Below are 23905 nucleotides of genomic sequence, written 5' to 3'. Positions count from 1 at the left end.
GAAAGGAGTGAAACTTTGAGAGTGGTGAGAGATGAAACTGGAGAGGTATGCAGGGCCCAGATTGTGTGGGATGTTTGGATTTTAACAATGAGCAATGAAGAGGACTCAACTGGAAGTCGCAAAATCGCATTTGTATTTTAGAACGGTTTGCCTTCCGTGTGGAAGATGGACTGACAGAGGATCAAGACAGGGAGCCCATTTAGGAGGTTATTACATTGTCTAGGTAAGAGATAATGATGGCATGAAGGAGCGTAACTGCATGGGGATATAGAGTAGAAACCTGTTTACCAGTCTGGATGACAGAATATTAGAAATGATGGCTTCCAGAATTTTCCAGCTGGCAATATTATTTTTTAAGACTATGAAGGTTATGGTTTTGTCAGTTCTTGCTGTTAATACACATTATTTTTTTTAAAACATCTTTATTGGAGTATAATTGCTTTACAATGGTGTGTTAGTTTCTGCTGTATAACAAAGTGAATCAGCTATACATATTATTCATTCTTGGAGTGTAACTTTCTGTATTTGATGCCATAAATAATATTTATAGAACTTCATTCAAATAAGTTCTTGTTCATTTTTTCATGGGGCAGTAGACACTTACTGCTTTTCTTTTTTGTTATTTAATATCCATTTCTTCATCTACCCGGATTTCCTTTTGAGAAATTGCCTCTGTCCCATGGCATACAGTCACATGCTAATCAGATGGGCCCTCTCTGGAATCTGAAATTTGAGCAGACATTCTACCTCTGCTCCTAACCTGATTGACCCTGCTGTAAATTATGCCATATTCTAGCCCCTACTATTGCCTTTGTTTTAGCAGAGCTCCCTAGTTACCTATGTATTCTGTGAGCTTCTGATAATTTGAATGAATTCTCTTCTGCTTAAATTGGCCAGAGTAGGATTCTAGCTTGCAACCTTACATGGCAAATCCAACAGAATCTGAAAGTTTCTTTCCTACAGGACACATTAAACACAACACTCTACATCACCATTGTAAAAGTACGAGTGTAAATATTTAACAAAAGCAAATCCCTCTTTTTAGAGCTATGCCTATTAAATATTAAGGTTATTTCTAAGTAGTGAGGAGGGAATTTCATTACATATATAATAACAGAAGAAAGCAGAATGCTATAATGGTAAGAGCCTGGTGAGCAGTCTGGGTTCACACTCTGGATGATTACCACTTTCTTGTGCAAATTACTAATCTCTCAGAGTTTCAGCTTCCTCACAAGCTAATAACAGTACCTGTCTCACAGAACTATTGTGGAGATTAATTAATACACACAAAATACTGCGAATACCTAACGCAAGAAAGAACCCAATAAATAGTCATATGACTATAATACAAAACCAGTTTCTGAAACATGGATAAGAAATATAAAACCCACAATGCAAACAAGATATTTTATTGGAATAACTACTAAACAATGGAGTACTAAAAGGTATAATTTAGAATTTTAGAAATTAAATTATAAATGGAGTATTTAGAGAATTCATATGTTGTATTAAAAGTTTAATATCTGAATTTGGAAAATAAAGTAAAATTCCACAATCACTGAAATGCTTACTTCTTCAAGGGATCTTCTCGGCTGTAAAGACTTGAGAAGCTTGTCTCCTGGCCTTGAAAAGAAATTAAAAAAAATATTAATAGTAAGGGAGAAGTCAATTAATTAAAATATGTATTAATTTTATAATACAAAAAATCTGGAATTTTTTCCAAGGTAATGAAAATTCCTTAAGGAATGTTACAACTTCAAATTTAGGAAATTAGGAAAAACATTTTTAAAGCCAAGCCATTAAAAAATTAAAGAAAATTCCAGATAAAGACAAAACAAAGGATTAAAAAGAAAATATCACCTTTTTTATGGAATAATGAATCAAAATTAAAAATCCTGGTTCAAAGTCAGAGACAGGTAAAAGCAGAGAGAAGGAGAGATAGAGATGGGGCTACAAGCAGAGAAACACCACCAAGGTCTCACTTTCCAAGACCAGAAAGCTAACAGCTAAATAAAATGTGCAGCTAGCCTCCATGATATTGGGTAGGCCAAAAAGTTCACTCGGGCTTTTCCATAACATCTTAACCCCACCTATGATGTCAAAAGTTATCGGTATATTGGTGAACAAGCATCTTGGTATTTTGTAACAGTTAAAATGAACCTCTAACTTTATTCAGCCAAATTAATGATAGGGTGGAAAAAATGAATGCAATTTTGGTATTTAAGTCATTGCAAAGAAACCTCTAATGTATCGTAATTAAACTGAAGAACCTCTTAAACAGTCCTTGCCTGTATATCCCAAGTTGTGATGCTGAAAAGATTACTCTAGCTCTATCTCTCATTTCAAATAATTTTAATCCTTTCCCTCATGATCCTACTATTCTTCATAAACGCTCCTTTCTACTGCTCTATCTCTTCTCTCTTTAGAGGGAAACAAATGTGAAGTACTCTAATAGGGACACTTTTTTTCTTTAAGATTTGAGAACTGTGTACTTTCTAGACTTGATATGCTACCACATAGTTTCAGTTTATACAAGTGGAGGGTTTCCAATTCCTAGGAATTCTTCTATAATGTACTACTCATCACTTAAATGCAAGGGATAAAGAGGTAACTGTACTGAAGTTAATTTCTGGAATTGTATATATCCAATAAGTAAGTGTATGTGTCCTATTAGAGTACTTCACTCTCTCAATAGTGTGATATATGAACTCCAATAGTTCATCCAACATATCTAAGTGCCTAACACAGAGCCTCAGGAATCACTAGAATCACATTTAATAAACAGTAATTATGAGACCAATATGAGTTAGAACTCCTTGGATTAAGTTAGCTTTTTCTTACCATATATGTTGCCATTTTTCATTACTCCCCTGACATTAAAAATTAAATTATGTATTATAAAATTAAATATTTTTGTGAAGCTCCAAGTAAAATATTTGACAAAATTAGGTACCATTTGAAATTTAAAGATGTTCATTCCAGAAATTAAATGACATACAAAATATCTTTGCCAACCTAATGTTACAGAATGAGGTGTTAGGAGTAAGCTAAAAATTTTATACTCTGAAGTCCAACCTGTCCAAGCTTCACATAATAAATATTTAGATACTTACAATTTTCTCCTCCGAAGAAAGAACACCCTCTACTGCCACTATCTGGTACTGCTTATGTTTTAAATTCCCCACAAATTTCCGAAGTTGCTTGACACTGCTAGCTTCCATGTCTTGTTTTAAAAGTTTCTGCATTTCTCGAGAAGGACATCCAGGATCAAATACTAGTAAACATAATGTTCGGTTTTTTCTCTCTTCAATTCCAACAACTGTTTGACTATGACCTATCAAAAAATCAAGTAAGAGCTATATATATATATATATATGTGTGTGTGTGTGTGTGCGATATCTACCTATATGTACAGCTATATACAGATATGTTACTATATATACACACGCACATATATAGACACACTATATACACTTTCTATATATAGTGTGTGTGCACATGTGTATTTAGAATATAAATACAGTCAGTTCCTCTGACATATAGGTTATCTGAGTTCTTTCAGTTCTAAGATACTTTCAGTTTTCTTTGTTCAATTTTAGTTTTCTAAAGGCTTCACGGCAAAAAATTCTACTTTCACTATGCTGTATATTTTAGTTTTTCTTTCCTAATCCCATAGCCCTTCTTATTCAAATTATCTCAGATGAATGGATTTGAAATTTACCTACTGAAGAACAAAAAGTCTCATGGTTCCAAAAGGTAAACAAGAGTCAATTTATACATACTAGAATTTCAATGGGAAGGGCTTAAACTTTCTAGCTTGTATCCTGAACAATGAAATTCCTAATATTTACTTCTCCTTCCTCCTGTCAATCCAAATCATCCATTCAACAAATTTTATGAAATATCCATATGCCAGGCACTATTCCATGCAGTTAGTGATACAAAAGCAAACAAAACAAACACTTCTGCCTTCATGGAGCTTATATTCTAATAGGAAGGAATTCTCCACAAACAAGGTAAATAGGTAAAGTTTATATATATCATGTTAGATAAAGAAAAATAAAGCAGGGAAGAGGGATAGGAAATGCCATTGTTGGAGGGGGGTAGAATAACAAGATGAATTTTTTAAAAAGATGGTCAGGGAAGGCCTCACTGAAGTGAGGTAAAGCCTTGGAAAATGTAAAGGATGAACAATAAAGGGAGAGTGAACCAGGTGGCCCTGAAGATACCAAGGACATCATCCATTACTGGAATGTGTCATGACAATACAGCTCTAAAAATCAGAGTAATGTCACAATACTCCTCTCCTCCCATTAATTATCAGAATCTTAACGTATCCTAAAGCAAAAGCCAATTGCCTGTGTTATAAAAATAAATTGTCTTATAAGTTATACTTAGTATCTGTAAGTTATACTAACCTTGATGTTGAAGATAGATAGGAGGTTTAGATGTAAACAGTACTTTTGGACTCCCTTCTCTCTCTGAAGAATAGTAGCTCATTATCCATTCGAATAAGCGAGGGTGTGTACCCAAAGGGCCAGTTGACTTGTGAAAGTCAATAATACGACACCTATAAAAAAAATTGACAAAATGGATTATTTAGAAAAATATTAAAAAAATATTTTCATCAATAGAGTTATAAAATACAAAAAATTCTTAATTTAGAATTAATTTTATTTCATCATCATTTTCTTAAGAAGAAATAAAAATTTTATTATTTATCTGAAAACTTATGAGAAAATTATTTAAATAACTTTTAAGGTTGATGACAGATATAAAAGTTACAAAAATTTTCTGACATATAAAACTTCCATTAGTAGTAAATGAGGGTCATACTTGATTTTTAAAAGTCTACCTATAACCTGAGACATAGGGACTTTTACTCCAAAGTCTCTAAACCCAATGATCAATTAGAAGCCGACCTCTAATTATAATTCCTCAACAGCCATTTGAAGCTATCAAAAATATCCTAAATATTTTTCCTGTCAGTTCTCTCAAATTTCAATAATAGACAAGAAAAGAATACCTGTAAAGATCATAAAAAACCTGTATGTACCCCCATCTATCTATCTCCTACTTGGCAACAGACCATGGTGGTATTGTTTCCTCAAGAGGAAGTCAACCATGAATAAACCAAACTATTTTAACCAGGAGCACTATTTACACTTCTCAACAACTATTTTAAAGAAGGTCGAATATAAGTAAAAGCAATTAATATAGAGTCATGAAGCTTAAGGCAAACTTTCCATTAAAGATGATCATAAGCATCTATCTCCAATGTCTCTTGAAAGCCGAGGTCCGCCAATCAGCTTTTTAGTGCCTCATTCTTCACTTTAGGAACAGACAGCTAAGGATTTTTAAAAGTTAGAAGAAAGCCTTCCAAATGGAAAAGACTAAAATAAATAGACATGAAAACAATTTAACATGGAGGATACAGAAAAATGCAAGGAATAGAAAAAGAGAAAATGTTGGAAAAAAATTTTATAACCATAAAAGAATACGATGCTATGAAATTACCCCTTAAAATTAAAAACATGATTGTTAAAATAAAAATTTCAATAGAGTAGTTGGGAGATAACGTTGAGTAAATTTAGATAGTAAAACAAAATCAAAGAAAGTCAAAGAAGTTCAGTGGCCAACTAACAGGAGTTCCAGAAAGAAAAATAAAGAAAATGGAGGGATCATAATTATCAAATAACATTTAACCTCTAAGCTCTTACTACATGCCAGTCATAGTCCTAAGGACATTATTATCTCATTTAATTATCACTACAACTCTATGAAGCAGTAACTATTTACATGTTCTTTTATCAATGGTGGGACTAGGACAAGTTAAGTCATAGAGCTAGTAGGCAGAAAGCTAGAATCAATTGTAGGCAATCTTACTTCAAAAAGTCTAAGCCCTTAACCACTATACTGAGATCTTATAGCCTACAATTCCAGATTCAAAAGGAAAAACAAATGCCCAACACAATGAATCAAAGCCCCACATCCAATGGTGAAATTTCATAGTATCGGGGCTAAGAAAAGATGCAAAAAAACTTCCAGAGAAAATAAATAGGTTATACACAAAGGAACAAAAATCAGATGGCAGCTTACCTTCTCTTTAGTAATACTGATTGCTAGAAGTCAACAGAGTAACAACTTGATCTGATTTGAAAATGATTTTGGGTTAAGAATAATACAGCCACACAAACTATCACTTATGTAATAAGACTAGGTACCTTTTCTTAGAAGGCTAATAAAGGAATTGTTCAAGCAAAAGAGAGTAATCCAAAAAAGAGAGAGACATGGAATCCAGGAAAAATCCAGGACCCAATTCAAGAAAACAGTGAAGAAATGCAACATGATTAGAGCTATGGAAGGGATCTAGAAGGCAAATAATGCAGACTAGAGCAGAGGAAAGACAGCTTCAAGAAAATGGTGTCCAGGAATAAGGAGCACCTCAGATTTCATGATAAATCGAGTTTTTGGAAAAATTTGACCATGATGCAGCCAAACTGTAAAACGGAAAAGGAAAGGCAATTCTTAAATTTTAAAAAGCTTTTCAGGAAAGATATAAAATCAGCAATGAATAATATTTACACAGTCATGATGTAAACCCTGACTTTAACTTAATAAAAACTGAGAGTTAACCATATTACAAAAATTGAGGGGAAACAGATGGGAGATATAAGGAGAATGCAATAGACAATGTCTAAAAGTGACAAACCAAGAAAAGGCCATGAAAGCATATTATTTAAAAACAATGGAAGTGACAGCTGCCTCTGAGAGACAGGACTTGAGAATAGATAAGAGCACGAAATGGGGAATGAGTTGCTGGTTTTCACTGTCTTTCATTTTAATGCTACTTAAATTTTATTTTTTAACTATCCCTTTGATAAAAAAAAAAAACCACAATAACAAAAATTTCCCAGATATGACAATAACATTAACTTGGTTTTTTAGGTACATACTTTATCCTTAGGGAGGTCAGAAGTGTATATACTTCACATGCTCCAATCCAGGCCTTTGTTCCCTGTAACCTGTTATTAAGTTGAGAGGCACCCTGGGGATCAAAACCTTCCTTCCATGCATCTTCAATCATAGACTGAATTTTTGGAATGCAAGGAACTGACATACCTAAAATTATACAAAGCAAATATGTAATATGACAGTAAAGTACTGAATAATATCATTTAGCAGTACACCATACATTCTACAGGAACCTACAGTTTTTATGCCAGTATTTCTGACATCTACTGTATAATTTTCTCTTCCTTCAACCAGAATTCAGGTTTTTAATGTAAATATCCACTAAAATACATCTTTATTAAAGCTATTAATTGTGCCTACTATATATTAATTCATTCCATGTCAAATGTACTTTATCAGATGATAAGTTCGGGGTATCGTATTTCACATACCTTTCAAGCAATCATCATAAGCATCATTTTGCAATAATGATGAAAGCAGCATTTGGAAATTTCTGTAACCACAACCCCAACCTTTGTCACCAAAAGATGACTGAAAGTGATCCACTACTGTAGAAAGCCACACACGCCTCACATCTGTGGCAGCATTCTGATAATACCTATAAAGTGCTTCCATAATTCCTAAAGTGAAAAAGAGATTTAGAAAGTTTAGAGGGATATCATCTTTCTATGGCTGTCTCATATATTTCTAACATCAACCTCTTTCTCAAGGGCCACATCTAAATCCTGTCGATTCCATCTTCTTTATCTTTTTACTGATATAATCTTGGTTATTGTCCTGCTTATTTATTACTACTATGCGAGTTTCCTAATACTAGCATGTTACTTATTATGCTGAATTGAAACTGTTTGCTTCCTTCACTTCTACATCTGCAGGGCCAGCACATAAAAGTACACTGCTGAATGAATGTTCTTGACCCCCCATTTTATTATACATTCTGCTGGACATCATTCTTTCTAAAGCTCAGTCCTAGTCAATTTGCTCTCAATTTAAAAACTTCAATAGCTTCCTATTACCCATGGAATAGTTTTAATCCATGGTATATGAAGCCCACAGCAGGCTATCATCTAACTTACCTTTATTTCAAACCACTCCTCTTGCCACAATTTTGGCTGTGGCCTAACTGAACATGATTTTGACCATGGAGTTTTCATTCAATTACAATATTTACTAAGCACTTTTAAAATACTTAGCACTATGCTAAGCATTGAGGATACAAAATATTATGACAAGATTCTTTAAAACCTCCTGGACCCAGATTATAATAAGTGCTATAGCATGACTAACAAGGTGTTAGGACAGGGTACATCTGATTCCATCCCTTTCCTCCTTCTAGTAACTCTCCCTATATTTCAAAATCCTACTGATACCTTCAGAAGCAAATGTTACAGTCTTTGTAAACACTTTTCCTGATTCCATAACCCCAAACAGAAAGGTCCTCTTTTTCTGAACAATCACTACATTTTACTTGTGCCTCCTAGGTACTGGTCATATTTCATGGCAGAATTCTACAGTTCTTTGTGTATACTTTACAGACTCTGGGAAGCTTATTGGCAGGAAAATCTTATTTGGATAGCCCATACTTTCTCACATAGAACATGGCACCAAAAAGGCAATCACTAAATACTTTACTTGAGTGAAGATTATCCTATAGGAAAATGGGTTTTTGTCTTTAAGAAGGCAGAGTCAATAAATCAAAACAATTAAAGGAACCAAGAGTTGTAGCTGTGCCTACACTATGAAGGACAGAAATACAGACCATTATAACCATTTCCAGGGAACTTAAAAAGATTAGACTCACCGTCAAGAAAAAGAACAATTAAAATGCTATATAACTGAGTACTAAATGTTGTAGCATGGAATGGGTACTCTAGGAATTCAGAGAAATTAATGTGAGATTCAGTATCATAGACTTTGATACAGAGATCAAGATTTGAGAGACATTTAAGAGTGAGGTGGAATAACAGAAAAATAGGAAAAAAAAAGTAATGTACATTCTAATATACTTTGGCATAGTTATTACTAACTCAATGGTGCCTCATTGTGTAGGTAATACTGTCCTAGTAACCACATCATAGCACTTGCTTTTAAAGGAAAATTTCCTCATAATTAAAGTTTTTTATTTCTTAGCACCTAAATGTCTTTAGATATTTTCCAAGATGAATGTACCTTCTGCTAAATTCTATTCTATATAGAATATAGAATGTTAAAATAATGAGACTCTTCAAATGAGAGCAGCTTCAATTAACATCTGCATAACTAACAAAAAATACAAAATTTATTTGGAAGTCTGGATTTCCTGGATCTGGATTTCTTTTTCCTTCCCAAGGTTAGGGAAGTTTTCAGAGAGCCAGTGTCTCCTGGAGGGGAGCCTTACACACGGCTGGTGTCCTGGTTTTTACGCCTGGTACCCCAGCTTTCACAGCTGCCACCCTGATGGCCTGATTCTGGTGGCCAGGAGGGCTTGCATTACTGGGTCTCACAGGACTATGGTAATCGGGAAGACAATTCTTAGAAGGCCGCCACCTCCAGGGTACTGCACAGACGAACACTGAGGCATATCCCCAAGTCTTTCTCTGAAGGCAGCCTCTTTTTTTGTCTTAGAGCTTCAGCCTGGGGGGCAAGCTTCAGGATTGGCACATATCTAGTGGACTACGGAGCTGCTCTCAAGGAACGAAGGCTGTGGATGCCACCTTGGCATTTTCCCTCTGTCTTACTCCAGCTTACCAGTAACTTTCAGAAAAGAGCCCATACACTTGTATGCAACCCTGATTTTTGCGACTGTTACCCAGGGGACACTGCCATATCACCTGGTGAGCAGGCCTTATACTAGCAGTCCAACAGGACTGTATATATTTGCATACTTTTGAAAGCTGTTGCAGCTACTACTGAAAACAGTATGGAGGTTCCTCAAATAAATAAAACTAGAACTACCATATGATCCAGCAATTTCACTACCATATGACACAGCAAGCCAATTTGTTTCAGAAGAAAACAAAACTACTAACTTGAAAAGATATATGCACTCCTATGTTCACTGCATAATGGTTTATAATAGACAAGATATAGACCCTAAGTGTCCACTGAAGGATGAATGGATAAAGAAATTGTGGTACACATACATACACGCAAAGGAATGCTACTCAGCCAGAAAAGAGAATGAAATTTCACCATCTGCAACAACATGGATGGACCTGAAGGGTAATAATGCTTAGTCAGACAGAGAAAGTCAGACAGAGAAAGACAAATACTGTATGTTATCACTTATATGAGGGATCTAAAAAATAAAACAAATGAATGTAACAAAACAGAAACAGACTCACATATATAGAGAACAAATCAGTGGTTAACCAGTGGGGAGAGAGAAGGAAAAAGGGGCAAAATAGGGGTAGGGGGTTAAGAAGTACAAACTACTATGTGTAAAATAAATAAGCTACAAGGATATATTATACAGCACAAGGAATATAGCCAATATTTTATAATAACTTTAGAGTATAATCTAAAAAGTACTGAATCACTATGTTGTATACCTGAAACTAATAATATTGTAAATCAACTATACCCCAATAAAAAAAATAAAAAAATTAATGTAACAACAACAAAAAACAAAATGAGAAGAGATAACACACACACATACATACATACAATGGAATATTACTTAGCCACAGAACAGAGTGAAATCTTGCCATTTATAACAGTGGAGGGATCTTAAGGGCATTATGCTAAGTGAAGTAAGTCAGATAGGGAAAGACAGATACTGCATTATCTCTCTTACATGTGGAATCTAAAAACACAACAACAAAACAACAACAACAACAAAAACAAGCTCATGGATACAGGGAACAGACTGGTCTTTGCCAGAGGCAGGATGTGGGGGGATGGGAGAAATGAGTGAAGGGAGTAAAAAAAATCTTTAGCACTAAATCGATTACTTCTAAATAAAAAGGACACAGTATGTTACAGGTCAGTGTTCTTCAATCTTTTACAGATATATTTATTTTAAATTATACATACACTACTATATTCTCCAGTAACTCTAAAACATATGCATAAACAGAAATTAAAGGATACCATAAATTAAAGACAAGTAGAAGTTCTAATATTTTCTTCCTATATACCCTAATGCATCATATTACACATCTGCTGGGAAGTCCTATCCTGTATGGAAACTCTGCAGGGAGACCCTTGAAGTATAAAGACAGCCTTCAGAAACAGACCTATGGATATGTGAAAATATGACATATGTGTTACAAATACATGGAGACAGTACAGATTTGCTAAGTGGTACTGAGATAAATAAGCAATAACAACTTAGTATTGTAAGTATCACTATAAATAAGGGGAAAAATTAGATCCATACCTTCTCTTTCTCTCACTCAACTTTTTCCCTCCTTCCCTCTCTCTCACACAGACATATGCACAAATAAATTCCAAGTTGATTAAAAGTCAAAATATGAAAAGCAAGGTATAATTTTTTTTTTAGTAATGGCTACTTTATTTTATTTTATATTTTTGGCAGCGCCGCTTGCGGGATCTTAGTTCCCCAACCAGGGATCAAACTTGTGCCCCCTGCAGTGGAAGTGCGGAGTCCTAACCACTGGACCACCAGGGAATTCCTGAATATGAAAAGCAGGCATAAATTTTTCTTTTGTTTTGTTCTATTTTTTAAAATTTTAGTTTATTTTATTGAAGTACAGTTGATTTACAATGTGTTAATTTCTACTGTACAGCAAAGTGACTCAGTTATACATATAATATTCTTTTCCATATTATGGTTTATCACAGTGGGTTGATTTTTATGTGCTATAATCACTTCCAGTTGGCATAAAAACATACCATGATCAATGTGAAGGAATTATCTTTTTAAAAAAAATATATACTTTTTTTAAAACTTTTTATTTTATATTGGAGTATAGCTGATTAACAATTTTGTGATAGTTTCAGGTGTACAGCAAAGTGATTCAGTTATACATATACATGTATCTATTCTTTTTCAAATTCTTTTCCCATTTAGGTTGTTACATAATATTGAGCAGAGTTCCCTGTGCTATACAGTAGGTCCTTGTTGGTTATCCATTTTAAGGGTATAAATATTTAAAGACAATATAAAGGGATATGTTTATGATCTCAAAGATGGGGGGGTTTCTTAAACAAGACACTTAGAAAACAAATAAAGGGAAAGACTGAGAAATTCGATTATATTCAAATTTAAAATTCTGTCTAATTGAAGACACCATGTACAAAACTTAAAGGCAAATTATAGATTTGAAGAAGATATTTGCTCCTCATATAATCAATGAAGAATTAGTATCCTGAATACTTAATGGACTTCCAAAAATCAATAAGAAAAGGACAAACAACCCAACAGAGAAGGGGAAAAGGAAGGGACTAGGTTATTTACAGAAGAAACTAACTCAGGAGTAATCCGAGAAATACAATTAAGAGATGTATCCTCCTCTCATGCCCTATTAAATGGCAAAACTTAAAAGGTGTCACGGGGCTTCCCTGTTGGCACAGTGGTTGAGAATCCGCCTGCCAATGCAGAGGACATGGGTTTGATACCCGGTCCGGGAGGATCCCGCATGCCGTGGTACAACTAAGCCCGTGCACCACAGCTACTGAGCCTGAGCTCTACAGCCCGCGTGTCTAGAGCCCGTCACATTACAAAGTATAAGTCAGAACACACTGATGCTAATGTAGATTACAACCATTTTAGAAAACAACTCCATAATACCCTTAACAAAGTTAATTATTCAAATACCCTTTAATCTAGTATTTATAGTCTGGATGTTAGAGAAACTCTTGAGGGGGAAACCTGTTCACAATTTGTAAGAATAAAACACTGGAAACAACCTAAGTAATACAAGGAAATTCTATACAGCAATCAAAATGAATGAAGTACAGTTATAAGGAGCAATATATTTAAGCAAATCCAATTAAAGCATACATATTGTATACCAATTTACATGTAGTTTAAAATATAAAATATTATTTATTATTATGGAAACCTACATATAAGATAAAATTATTAAAACATATATGAGACTGATAAATACCAAATTCAGGATAATGATTCCCTTTGTGGAGGACAGAAATCAGAATGAATGAGGGGTACGCAAGGGGTTTAAAATACATATGAAAGGGTTTACAGCTTTAAAACATTAAATTTCATAAAAACTGGGTGGTGGGAACAAAGCTGTTTCCATATAATTTGGGTTTTTTTTAAACTATACTAACAGATATGTTAAAAAAAATGTTAAAAACATCAGGAAAAATGGCATTCTTTGGAATAAGGCAGATCTGATTGTGAATACCAGCTGGGCCAATAACTAGCTATGTAACCTTACCTTGGGAAAGTAATTTAACCTAAGTCACAATGACCTCATCCAGAAAAATCGAACAGTACACAAGATTTTTCTTTTGAGAGTTACATGATACAATATATATAAAGGTCTTAGTATCTAAAACTGTACTGAACAATACGGTAGAAACTATTTACAGGTGGCTATTTGAACACCTGAAGTGTGCCTTGTCCAAACTGATATGCCCTGTAAAGTAAAATACACATTGGATTTTGAAGAATTGTAAAATATCCCATTAACAGTTTTTAATACCTATTACATGTTGACATATTATGGACATGCTGGAAAAATATTAAAATTAATTTCACCTAGTCCTTTTTACTTTTTCTAATGTGACTACTGAAAATTTAAAATTATTTATGTGGCTCACATTCTACTAGACAGCAATTGTCTAGAACATAGTAAGCACTTAAAAACTTTTCTAAAAGGTTTGTTTCCAAATGTCAAATAAACTGACACAATATAAAAGTGAATTATTTACTATAAAAGTTCAGGAGTTTTAAAACAACAAACAAAAAATTACTTGAACACACAGTCTCCCCTAAAACTATATAAACTATGGGTTATGAAAATTAAGCAAAATTCAAATAATTCTGATTATTACTTCAGTGATGTATGGAATATTAAAACCATGATTTGGATGTTTAAATACTCACCAGAAGTTTTTGTTTTTCCATCATCAATACCAATAGCTAGTGATTCCATCATATCAGCTTTTCTTCTATGAAATTCAGATGGATGCATTCTTCCCCTATTTACTTCTATCTCCATATTTCGTAGCTGCTGTTGCTTGTACCCTCCAGAATTATTTAAACCATATTGTCTCTATTGAACATAAAAACAAATGACTTAATTTTTATGTCCTTTTACATTAATGAGGATGGAAACTTCCCACTATTTTTTATATCTGGAAATATATTTTGAAACATTCTGGTTTATAGACATTTATACAAGTCAACTTAAAGATTTTTATGAAAAATAAATCACACACAAAAAAATCCCTAAGTTAATAATAGCCTTTCTCTACAAACAACCATCATGGCAAGAGACTTGTTTTCCTTGTAGCAGGGAAAGTAGAGAATCCTGTCTTCCTACTAATGGTACTGTGAAAGGCAGATGAGTTCTGACCATACTGCTGATTTTTTCAAGACAACCTGTCAGTACTTGTTATTTGGTTCCTAGGCTAGCCTACAAAGGCCTACTTAATCCATAATTCATTCAGGTATTCATTCTATGTAGTAAATGAACTATGTTTTTGCACACTGACAATAATATGTTAAAACAGCCCCTATGGAAAACATTTCTGAGATTTGAACAAGTAACCTGCAAACTTACATAATAAACTCCCTTAAACACTGAAAAGTTTTTGTATTGATAAATGTTTCAAAATTATATAAGGCAAAGAAGACTTAGGAAAAGCCAACTTTCTTTTCTCCTCTGAATCCTGGTGGGAAAATAATTTTGCAAATAAATGAATCATGAATGAGAAAAATAGCCTAAATTAGATATACCAAAGGAAGAATAGCCATGTCTAAGATACTGGAGAAAAAAAAGTCAGAGGTCAAATAAGATCAGGAAGATTATGATATGTACAATGCATATTAGTATATTAAAGGCTTTGAGAAGACCCCAAGTACACAAACCTGTTTAACTGGACACTTTCAAACCTATTCAATCATAAACCCTTTTTACTCATATATTACCCTATTAGCACATAGAAAAAGAACACTTAAAAACTATATTGAGCATTATTAGCACAGATGACATCATAGTCTACAGCAAATTAGGTCTGAAAAAAGTAGAAAAAGCTGTTAAAATTTTTAATGCATTAAAAATATAATAGATGCTACCAGTTTAGTTCAACAGATACCACCACTCACCTAAAAAAATGAAGTCTCAAACATCATCAAAAAGCATTTTCCATTAAAAATGGTTTTCTAAATGCCTGAATTGCAATCACTAAAAGAATTTAAGACTCAGGAGACATTAATTCTAAGTTTATGTTTTAAGTACCTATACAAACACTTAAAATTCTGAGTCTCAATTTCCTAATTTTCCCCATTGACATAGGTTTATATCCAGGCTTTACCATTTAATACTGCCAAACCCTGAGCAAGTTAAGCTACTTAAGTACTTTATGTCTCCATTTCTTCATCTGCTGTTAAAAAAAAAAGTCTAAAATAACTTCATGGAGCAGTGAAGATTTTAAGATACTTTATACGAAGTGTTCACCCCAGTACATGACCAGAATGAGTACTTATAAATGGTGGCTGTTATGAACTATAAAAAAATATATGTAAAAAAATATTTTGTATAATAAAGACAAAAATAATAGGCTGAAGGCTTGATAGCATGTTTGAAAAATAAGAACTCTAACCAAACGAAAATAATTTAATTGCTATTAATGTTTGTACCTGCAGGTTCTGAAATTCTTCCATTTCTTGTCTTGATTCTTCAGATCTCCTCTTTCTGTCTTCTTCTTGTTGAAGCTGTTGAGCCAATTCCAGATCTCTAGAACACTGGACTCTATCCATACCTATTATAAAATTTTAATGTTTAGAATAATATAACTACTGAAATAAAGGCTCACTTATATGTTATTACATATTTTTTAAAAGGAGTAAATGCTATATTTTGCCATTTATTCATGACTACGATGTCACAGAAACACTGAGAACAAATCTAGCAGAACTTGAACTGCTTCTGTAAGGGTATAACCTCCACTTAAATCGCTAATACTCGCTGAGTGTTTAGGCTGTGACAGGCACTTCTTATTATCTCATTTGGATCCTCATAACAACCTTAGGAAGTTAGGTATTATTATCTACTAAGGAAACCAGAACTTAGAGAAATTAAGTAGCACCCTTGAGTAGTGCCCCTCATTAACAAAAATAAGGCATATTGGTTTTTAAAAGAAATACTAGGGGGGGAAAAGGAAAAAATAAAGAAGGTAAAAATATAAGTTTGCAAAGTACAGATATTAGATTATAAATTAATTACAGTCTGACCCCTAAGCAAATAGTACAACTATGGAACATCTTGCCCTTTTTCCTCTCTACCCAGTGTCCCACAGATCCATTAGTGAGTGTCTTCTGGCCAGCATCTCCTTGACCTCCCAATTTGATGGCTTAATTATGTATCTGAATATTCTTTCTTTCCTTTCAAATCTCTCAGGCTCTGCTACATCTTCCTAATTTGTCCCTACTTCCACTGGTAGAAATATGCAATTCAAAACTGATTCTTAGCATACTTCTGAAGCTATCAACAGTGATTCATTCAGACCATATCTTTCTCTCATTACCCACTACAGGCTTACAGAATAATTTATGTACCCATACAAAGCTTATCATAAACAAAGTAAGAACTATTAGACTCTCAACTTCAGAGATTTATTCTTCCACAGTAATTAGTAAAGAACCACCACAGTAGAGAACTGTTCCATCTTTACTCCAGTAATTCTCATCTTCGTATTAGGCTGAGTGAGCAGGTAATGCTGTCCCTGGACATCACTAAGTGGTACTAGGATCACTGATAATGAACACTAAAAACCCCTGCACTAACAGGAGATATCTATGTACCTTAAGAAACTGAAATCCAGTAGAATACAATTGGTTTCTCTTTAGGTCTACATTACATTTTGTTTCAATGGAATTGTGAAAATCATATAGGATCTTTCCACTTCTAAGGCACCCTCATGATTACTTAATCAATACCACTATTAAAAAAATAGGGGACAGAGGAAAACTTTAGAATCTCTTATAAAACTAGTAGGTGGTAATAAAGAAACTAGAATAGCATCTGAAAATGCACTTGAAAAACTTTTAAGTCTCATAGTTCATATTCTTTTTAAAATTATATGTACCATATGGCAGCTTCCTAGTTCATAAACAATTTTTACTGACAAGATGCTAAATTCAACTACTTCCAGCTGCTGAAAGAATGGCCTCAACTTATAAATCAAAAAGGTTTTTTAAATTGTACAATATTTCACTGTCTTCTAAATACTGATGTTCTAGGTCAAAACCCTGGATTCACACCCCTAGTTCAGTCATTGGTCACAATAGTTCATCCTTTATAACTTTTCTGTGAAAAAACTTCTTAAAAAAGTTGAAGCGGTATTAGAATTTTTTAAGGGACAGATTTATTTTTAACCACTGTGGGTTTTTTTCCCCCTCTATAACACTAATCTAAAAAGTAGATAGTATCCTAGGAAGTAGAAATTAAATCATGACATTCTTATCTTTAAACATATAGGCATACCTTGTCCAAAGCTGCTTTCTTCCAAATGCAAGTCAACATGTTCTTGGAGAATATGGTAATTTGTACAGATGAGCCCACACATAGGGCAGTCATAGAGTGGTTGATTACAATCTGTATTAGAGATACAATTTAGTTGGTTTGATTTTTAAAACCTTAAAATTTTTCACGCCAAGTCAAAGACTCTACTACCCACTAACTTTATTAAATAAGTAAAAGCTCTTTGTAGTTGGATTTAAAGCAATTTTTCTACTTCTAGGGTCAAGATGAAAGTCTGAGCATAAGCACAAACCTCTTACAATAAAGGAAAATATTAATAATAAACATTTAGCTCCGTAGTCAAAACAAGAAAAGGAAAAAGGAAAATCAAATGGTAAGTAGAGGCCGGTTCAGATATGGACTTTGGGAGCTGGATTCTCAGTACCCTCCAAACTGCGTGGTGACATGCAGAATTCAAGCATTCAGCAAAAAAGCAGGACACTGGGATCAAATGCCCTAGTTGGGAGCATGCCCAAGACAGAAGAAATGGTACCTCTACAAGACCAAGACCTGGCTGATACTGGATACCGAAAATGTTACGTTATTAGGGAACTGCAAATTAAAACAAGATAGCACTACACATATATTAGAATGACCAAAATCTGGACCACTGACAACACAAAATGCTGGCAAGGATGTGAGCAAGAGGACCTCTCATTCACTGCTGGTGGGAATGCAAAATGGTACAACCACCTTGGAAGGATTTGGCAGTTTCTTATAAAACTAAACACATTGTCACCATATGATCCAGAATCATGAATTCCCTTGTATTTACCCAAATGAATCGAAAACTTCTGTCGACACAAAAACCGGTACATGGACATGTATAGCAGCTTTATTCATAATTGCCAAAACCTGGAAGCAACCAAGATGTCCTTCAGTAGGTGAACAGATAAATAAACTGTGGCACATCCAAAGGAATATTATTCAACGCTTAAAAAAAAAAAGAATGGGCTATCAAGCCATAAAAAGACATGGAGGAATCTTAAATGTACATTACTTAGTGAAATAAACCAATCTGAAAAAGCGACATACTGTATGATTCTAATTATATGACATTTTGGAAAAGGCAAAAATATGGATAGTAAAAAGATCAGTGGCTGCCAGTGGCCAGGGGGAGGGAAGGATGAATAGATGGAGCACAGAGGAATTTTAGGGCAGTGTGACTATTCTGTATGATACTAAATACTAAATGGTGGGTTCATGTAATTACACATTCATCAAAACCTGTAGAATAGGGCTTCCCTGGTGGCGCAGTGGTTGGGAGTCTGCCTGCTGATGCAGGGGACACGGGTTCGTGCCCCGGTCTGGGAGGATCCCGCACGCCGCAGAGTGGCTGGGCCCGTGAGCCATGGCCGCTGGGCCTGCGTGTCCGGAGCCTGTGGTCCGCGACGGGAGGGGCTGCAGCGGTGGGAGGCCCGCGTACCGCAAAACAAACAAACAAAAAAACCCCAAAAAAACCTGTAGAATATACAACACCAAGAGTGAACCCTAATGTAAACTATGGACTTTGAGTGATATTGATGTGTCAATGTAGATTCAGATTTTAACAAACGTATCACTTGGTATGGGTTGTTGAATAATGGAGAAGGTTGTGAGGATAAGGGGACAGGGGGTATATGGGTAATCTCTGTACTTTCTACTCAATTTTGCTGTGAACCTGAAACTTCCCTAAAAAATAGCATTTATTAAATTTCAAAAAATGAATTTATGCACTCTCCTTAACCTTTTATAGAAACTAACTCAAATGAATCAGACTTAAATGTAAAATTCAAAACTCTAAAATTTCTAGAAGATAACATGGGAAAGGTGACCTTGGGTCTGGCAAAGAGTTTTGATACAACACCAAAAGCACAACCCATGAAAGAAGAAATCAAGTAAGTTGAACTTCATTAAAAGTAAAAACTTCTGTGCTGTGAAAGACACTGTTAAGAGAATGAAAAGACAAGCCTCAGACCAGGAAAAAATATTTGCATAACACATTATATGATAAAGGACTTGCATCCAAAATATATAAATTACTCTTAAAAACTCAATGGTATCAAAGAAATACATGATTCTAAATGTGTATGCACCAATAAAAGAGCCTCAAAATACATGGAACAAATCCTAATAGAGCTGAAAGGAAAAACAGACAAATACACAATTATAATTAGGGACTTCAACTCCCTTCCAAAAACCGGTAGAACTGCTAGACAGGAAATCAGCAAGGACATGGAAGATCTGAACACGATCAAACAACATACCCTAATTGACAAATATAGAACACTCGACCCAACAACCGCAGAACACACATTTTTTCCCCAAGTGTGTATGGAACATGTGCTGAGATAGACCATATACCATACCTTAGGCCATAAAACAAGTTTCAAGAAATTCAAAAGAACTTAAACCATTAAGTTCGTTCTCTGATCATAACAGAATCAAACTAGAACTTGGTAACAAAATCTGAGTCCCAGACAGTTCAGATGCCACTGGGCTGGTGGTAAAATAAAAGAATGGCCTCTGCAGGGCTTCCCTGATGGCGCAGTGGTTGAGAGTCTGCCTGCCGATGCAGGGGACCCAGGTTCGTGCCCCGGTCCGGGAAGATCCCACATGCCGCAGAGTGGCTAGGCCCGTGAGCCATGGCCGCTGAGCCTGCATGTCCGGAGCCTGTGCTCTGCAATGGGAGAGGCCACAACAGTGAGAGGCCCGTGTACCGCAAAAAAAAAAAAAAAAAGAATGGCCTCTGCAAACTGGACTCTGAGTGTATTTCTCCTCAGAAAGTTTCTAAAACTATTTTCAATGTAGCTGAAACATTTATTATTTGCATCAAAACTCTTTTCCATTATTGTATTTTCATATTGCAATAATGGCAAATGAACAATGTTATAAACAAACTGAAAACACATTTGTAGTGATCTCATTTACAAACCAACTTTTGGGACACCACATATTAAACTGGGACTACTGCTACTTATTTATTATATAAAACGAATACTTTACCTTCTAATGGCGTGTCTAAAAGATCGGCATGCTCTGTTTTCACATGAGTTTCCATATCTTGACTACAACCTTCTATTTTTCCACAGAATGGACATTCAGGAGGAGTATACATTGCTTCATAAATTGATCCTTTAATTTTGGTTCGGTCAGACTGTTTTTCCTTATCTTTCAGGAATTTTCTAGATTCAGTTAAGTTCTCTGAATAAAAGCCTTTATGTTTTAAAATACCATTGTTAGGCGGGCCTTGAGCTGAAATTTTCGGATGATTAGATGCACAAGCTGAATGAATACTTGAATTAACTTCCATTCTACACTGTAGGGTGCTGTCCTTCCTGCTATTGGAAGTTCCATACTGTACTGTATTAATCCTCTCAAAGTTTTTTTCTAGTTCATTTTGCTCAAAATGAGCAGTTTCAATATGAAAACACATTTCATCATAATTCACACCTGACAACTTGCAAAATGGACATGTAACTTCATTTTCCATGTGAACAATTAGGAGGTGAGCCTTCATGTCTGGTTCTGAGGTTACTGTTTCACCACATATATTGCAAGATAGCATGGTACAGCAGGTAACTAGAAAAGAATACAATATTATTTTAAGTTTGAAAGTAGGAGTTGAAGAAAATACATTTTGTAAAATGATTTCGAGCAATTATATTTGTTATTTATAACTGGATTATTTAGATGAAGAAATTTTCAATGTACTTACTGTTCCTCAAATACACAAATTTATTTATAAATCTCAACCAAAATTTCAATACTGTATTTCAAGTTTATGGTTTCGATAAAACAAAGGCAATGATAATGCAAATTAAAGTAAATAATTTTTCAAAAATTTCAAAAAGTGTCTCTGGACTGAGGTAGAGAAAAAATAACGTTTATAAACTTGCCCAGGTAAAATAAGTCAAGTAAGAGAAAACAAAGAGAAGAAACCTTACCAACTGATATATCTAAATAAAAAACTTTAAAGTTATTAACAATGAATTGGGTAAATAAACAAATCTTTATAATAGCAGTTAACAGCTAAAGAGCTTTACATGTATCAAACCAATTCAAGCATCATTATTATCATTCTATATGGAGGAAACCCTGGCTCAGATATGTCACCAGCGCCAGAAAATGGTTAGCCAAAATGCTAGCCCAGTCACGCTCCAGAGGCTGTACTCTCCACCCAAAGAAATAAAAGCAGAGTGAGCATAATAGAAAACAGCACTGATTCCAGAGTCAAAGAGAACTGGATTATAATCTCAGGTTTCATAATTTTAGGTGAGATATCTCACCTCTTTGAGGTTCGGTCTACAAAACGAGTTGTACTAAATCAGCAGTCATTTCTGGGTTTTACGGACAAATAAAGTACAGGTTACTGACACAAAGGTGATTTTGCTAAGAAGTAATTTTCAAAAAGCAATCACCATCACAACCTTTCTACTACAGACTACGGTTCAGCTAAAAACTATTCAGAAAACAAACAGGAAATGAAAAATAAGTAAATTATTCCCATCATTTAAATAAATGTAGCTTTCTAAGAACTCCCAACTTTGTCCTTTTTTCCATTTCCCTTCAGGTAAGTGAAAATAGTCTCTGATTTTAGATGAAAATTCTCCCAAACCCCCAGTGGAAAGAACGTCACACGCAGAGAATTTTCTACGTTCCCCGGGCTGGGACACAGCTGGACGCAGAAGGATGCGCTTCAACTCCCTAACACTTAGATCACAACAGGGGATGAGAGATGTACGGAGGCCGGCGAGAGGTGCCAGAGCCTACCCAAGGGTCCATGCCAGCGTCCCAGGCCAGGACAGGAAACCAGCCCCGATACTAACTGGGTCAAAGCGTTGGGCCCAGGGAACCAGGGCTGGACGGTCACTTCCTACCGGCCTGGAGAGCCGGCCATAGGCCGGCCACACTGCCCTGTGCTTGGCTTCCTCTTCGGATCCCGCGGCTTACGCCGTCTGGCTTGCGGGCAGAGGAGTACGTGCCCGGCGTCGATTACCTTTCCCGGCCTAAAAGACTGAGGCAGGCCCTCTTTGTACCCAGAGACTCACGGTGAACCGAGAAGAGAACCAGGGACTCCGAAAAGCTTCAGCCTCCAGGAACGAATTCAAAAAAGCTCTTCTTCTAGTCCCCGGAAGGGAAGGACTCCCAGCATGCACCGCTCCACGCTAATCTGGGTTGCAGTGCATTCTGGGAGTCGTAGTCTTTTTGCACCTTCCCGACAAGGTTCCAACGCCTAATTTACGAGGAGAGGGCAGGTCCTAGGGCATTACACGAATCCACAATACCCACTATCCAGGACCTGACTGAGTAGCACTCTATTACGTTATCAATAAAGGGCTTATAATGCCACAGCGTGCCAAACTCAGAGCTATGGAGGATGAAAAAGACACATTTTTGCCTCAAGGTTACAAGATAACGCTACCTTGATCCCTGAATTAAAAATATGAAACAGCTCTTGGGATTTAAAAAATACAATAGCAGAATTTTTAAAAAGACATCAATGGAGAGCTGTAGGATAACCCAAAAAAATTCTCAGAAAAGAGAACGAAAAGAACAAGAGATGGAAAACAGAAATTTCTTCGGGGAAGGAATCGTGTTATTTATCTTGCATATTCTGTGCCTAACACTACCTGTAGAAAACAGTCTGTTTTCAATACTGCTTGTTCAACCCCAGGGTGGATTACAAGGCTATATATGTGTTATAATAATTTAGAGTACTTTATCTGGAGTTATTTATTTCATATATCAGTGACTACTTTTTTGTCAAAAATCCACAGATGTTACAGAATACAAAAATTTAAATAAATAGCTAACTGAAACGCTTGAAACAAATGAGCAGAGAATGTAGGAAGGAAGGAAATAAAGCTCCATGAGGTTAAGATTTTTATCCGTTGTGTACACTGTTGTACCTCCAATATCAAACAATGCCTGGCACAGATTATGCCCTCCATCAATATACCACGTTGTAAAATGAACAAATGAATGGGTGGATGGATGGATGGGTGAGCAAACCAACGAATGAGTGAATGAAAGACTGAGAGCTGGCACGGAGGACTAGGGCAGTAGGACACACTCCTGCAACGGCAATCGCGCCGGGTTAAAATCCCGGAGTCCGGGCAGGAGCCGGCTCCCCAGTGGGTGGGTGCGGCTGGGGCTTCCGCTTCTCTCCGCCCCCTCTGCTGGTCAGTGCCGCAGCCGCCGCCGCCGCCGCCGCCGCCGCGTGCAAGGGCTTCTGGGAGGCGAGCCTTGGGGTCTCGGGTGAGGGGCGCAGGAGGCCGCCATCTTGAGTT

The 23905-nt window shown here is 35.5% G+C and overlaps 1 protein-coding gene across 5 annotated transcripts; it reads right to left on the bottom strand.

The window, feature by feature from the left end:
• Positions 1-1388: 1388 nt before the first annotated feature.
• ZUP1 (zinc finger containing ubiquitin peptidase 1) lies at positions 1389-22745 on the bottom strand. 5 transcript variants are annotated; one of them, XM_024756690.1, is made up of 11 exons: positions 22664-22711; positions 21902-21952; positions 20619-21194; positions 17598-17708; positions 15752-15873; positions 13994-14162; positions 7407-7595; positions 6957-7122; positions 4419-4570; positions 3114-3334; positions 1393-1623 (listed from the first exon to the last, which is right to left on the bottom strand). In XM_024756690.1, the coding sequence occupies exons 3-11, from the start codon at positions 21178-21180 to the stop codon at positions 1576-1578; spliced, it is 1740 nt and encodes a 579-aa protein (XP_024612458.1). In that variant the 5' UTR covers positions 21181-21194; positions 21902-21952; positions 22664-22711; the 3' UTR covers positions 1393-1575. The 5 variants fall into 5 exon arrangements, with proteins under 5 accessions (XP_024612454.1, XP_024612458.1, XP_024612455.1 ...); XM_024756686.1 differs by lacking the exon at positions 21902-21952 and having other exon boundaries at positions 1389-1623; positions 22442-22739; XM_024756687.1 differs by lacking the exon at positions 21902-21952 and having other exon boundaries at positions 22664-22745.
• Positions 22746-23905: the final 1160 nt, after the last annotated feature.

Source organism: Neophocaena asiaeorientalis, unplaced genomic scaffold (genome assembly GCF_003031525.2).
Source record: "Neophocaena asiaeorientalis asiaeorientalis breed wild unplaced genomic scaffold, Neophocaena_asiaeorientalis_V1.1 scaffold125, whole genome shotgun sequence".
Lineage (NCBI taxonomy): Eukaryota > Metazoa > Chordata > Mammalia > Artiodactyla > Phocoenidae > Neophocaena > Neophocaena asiaeorientalis.
Note: the sequence above shows the minus strand (reverse complement) of the source record. Positions and strands in the feature narration are given on the sequence as shown.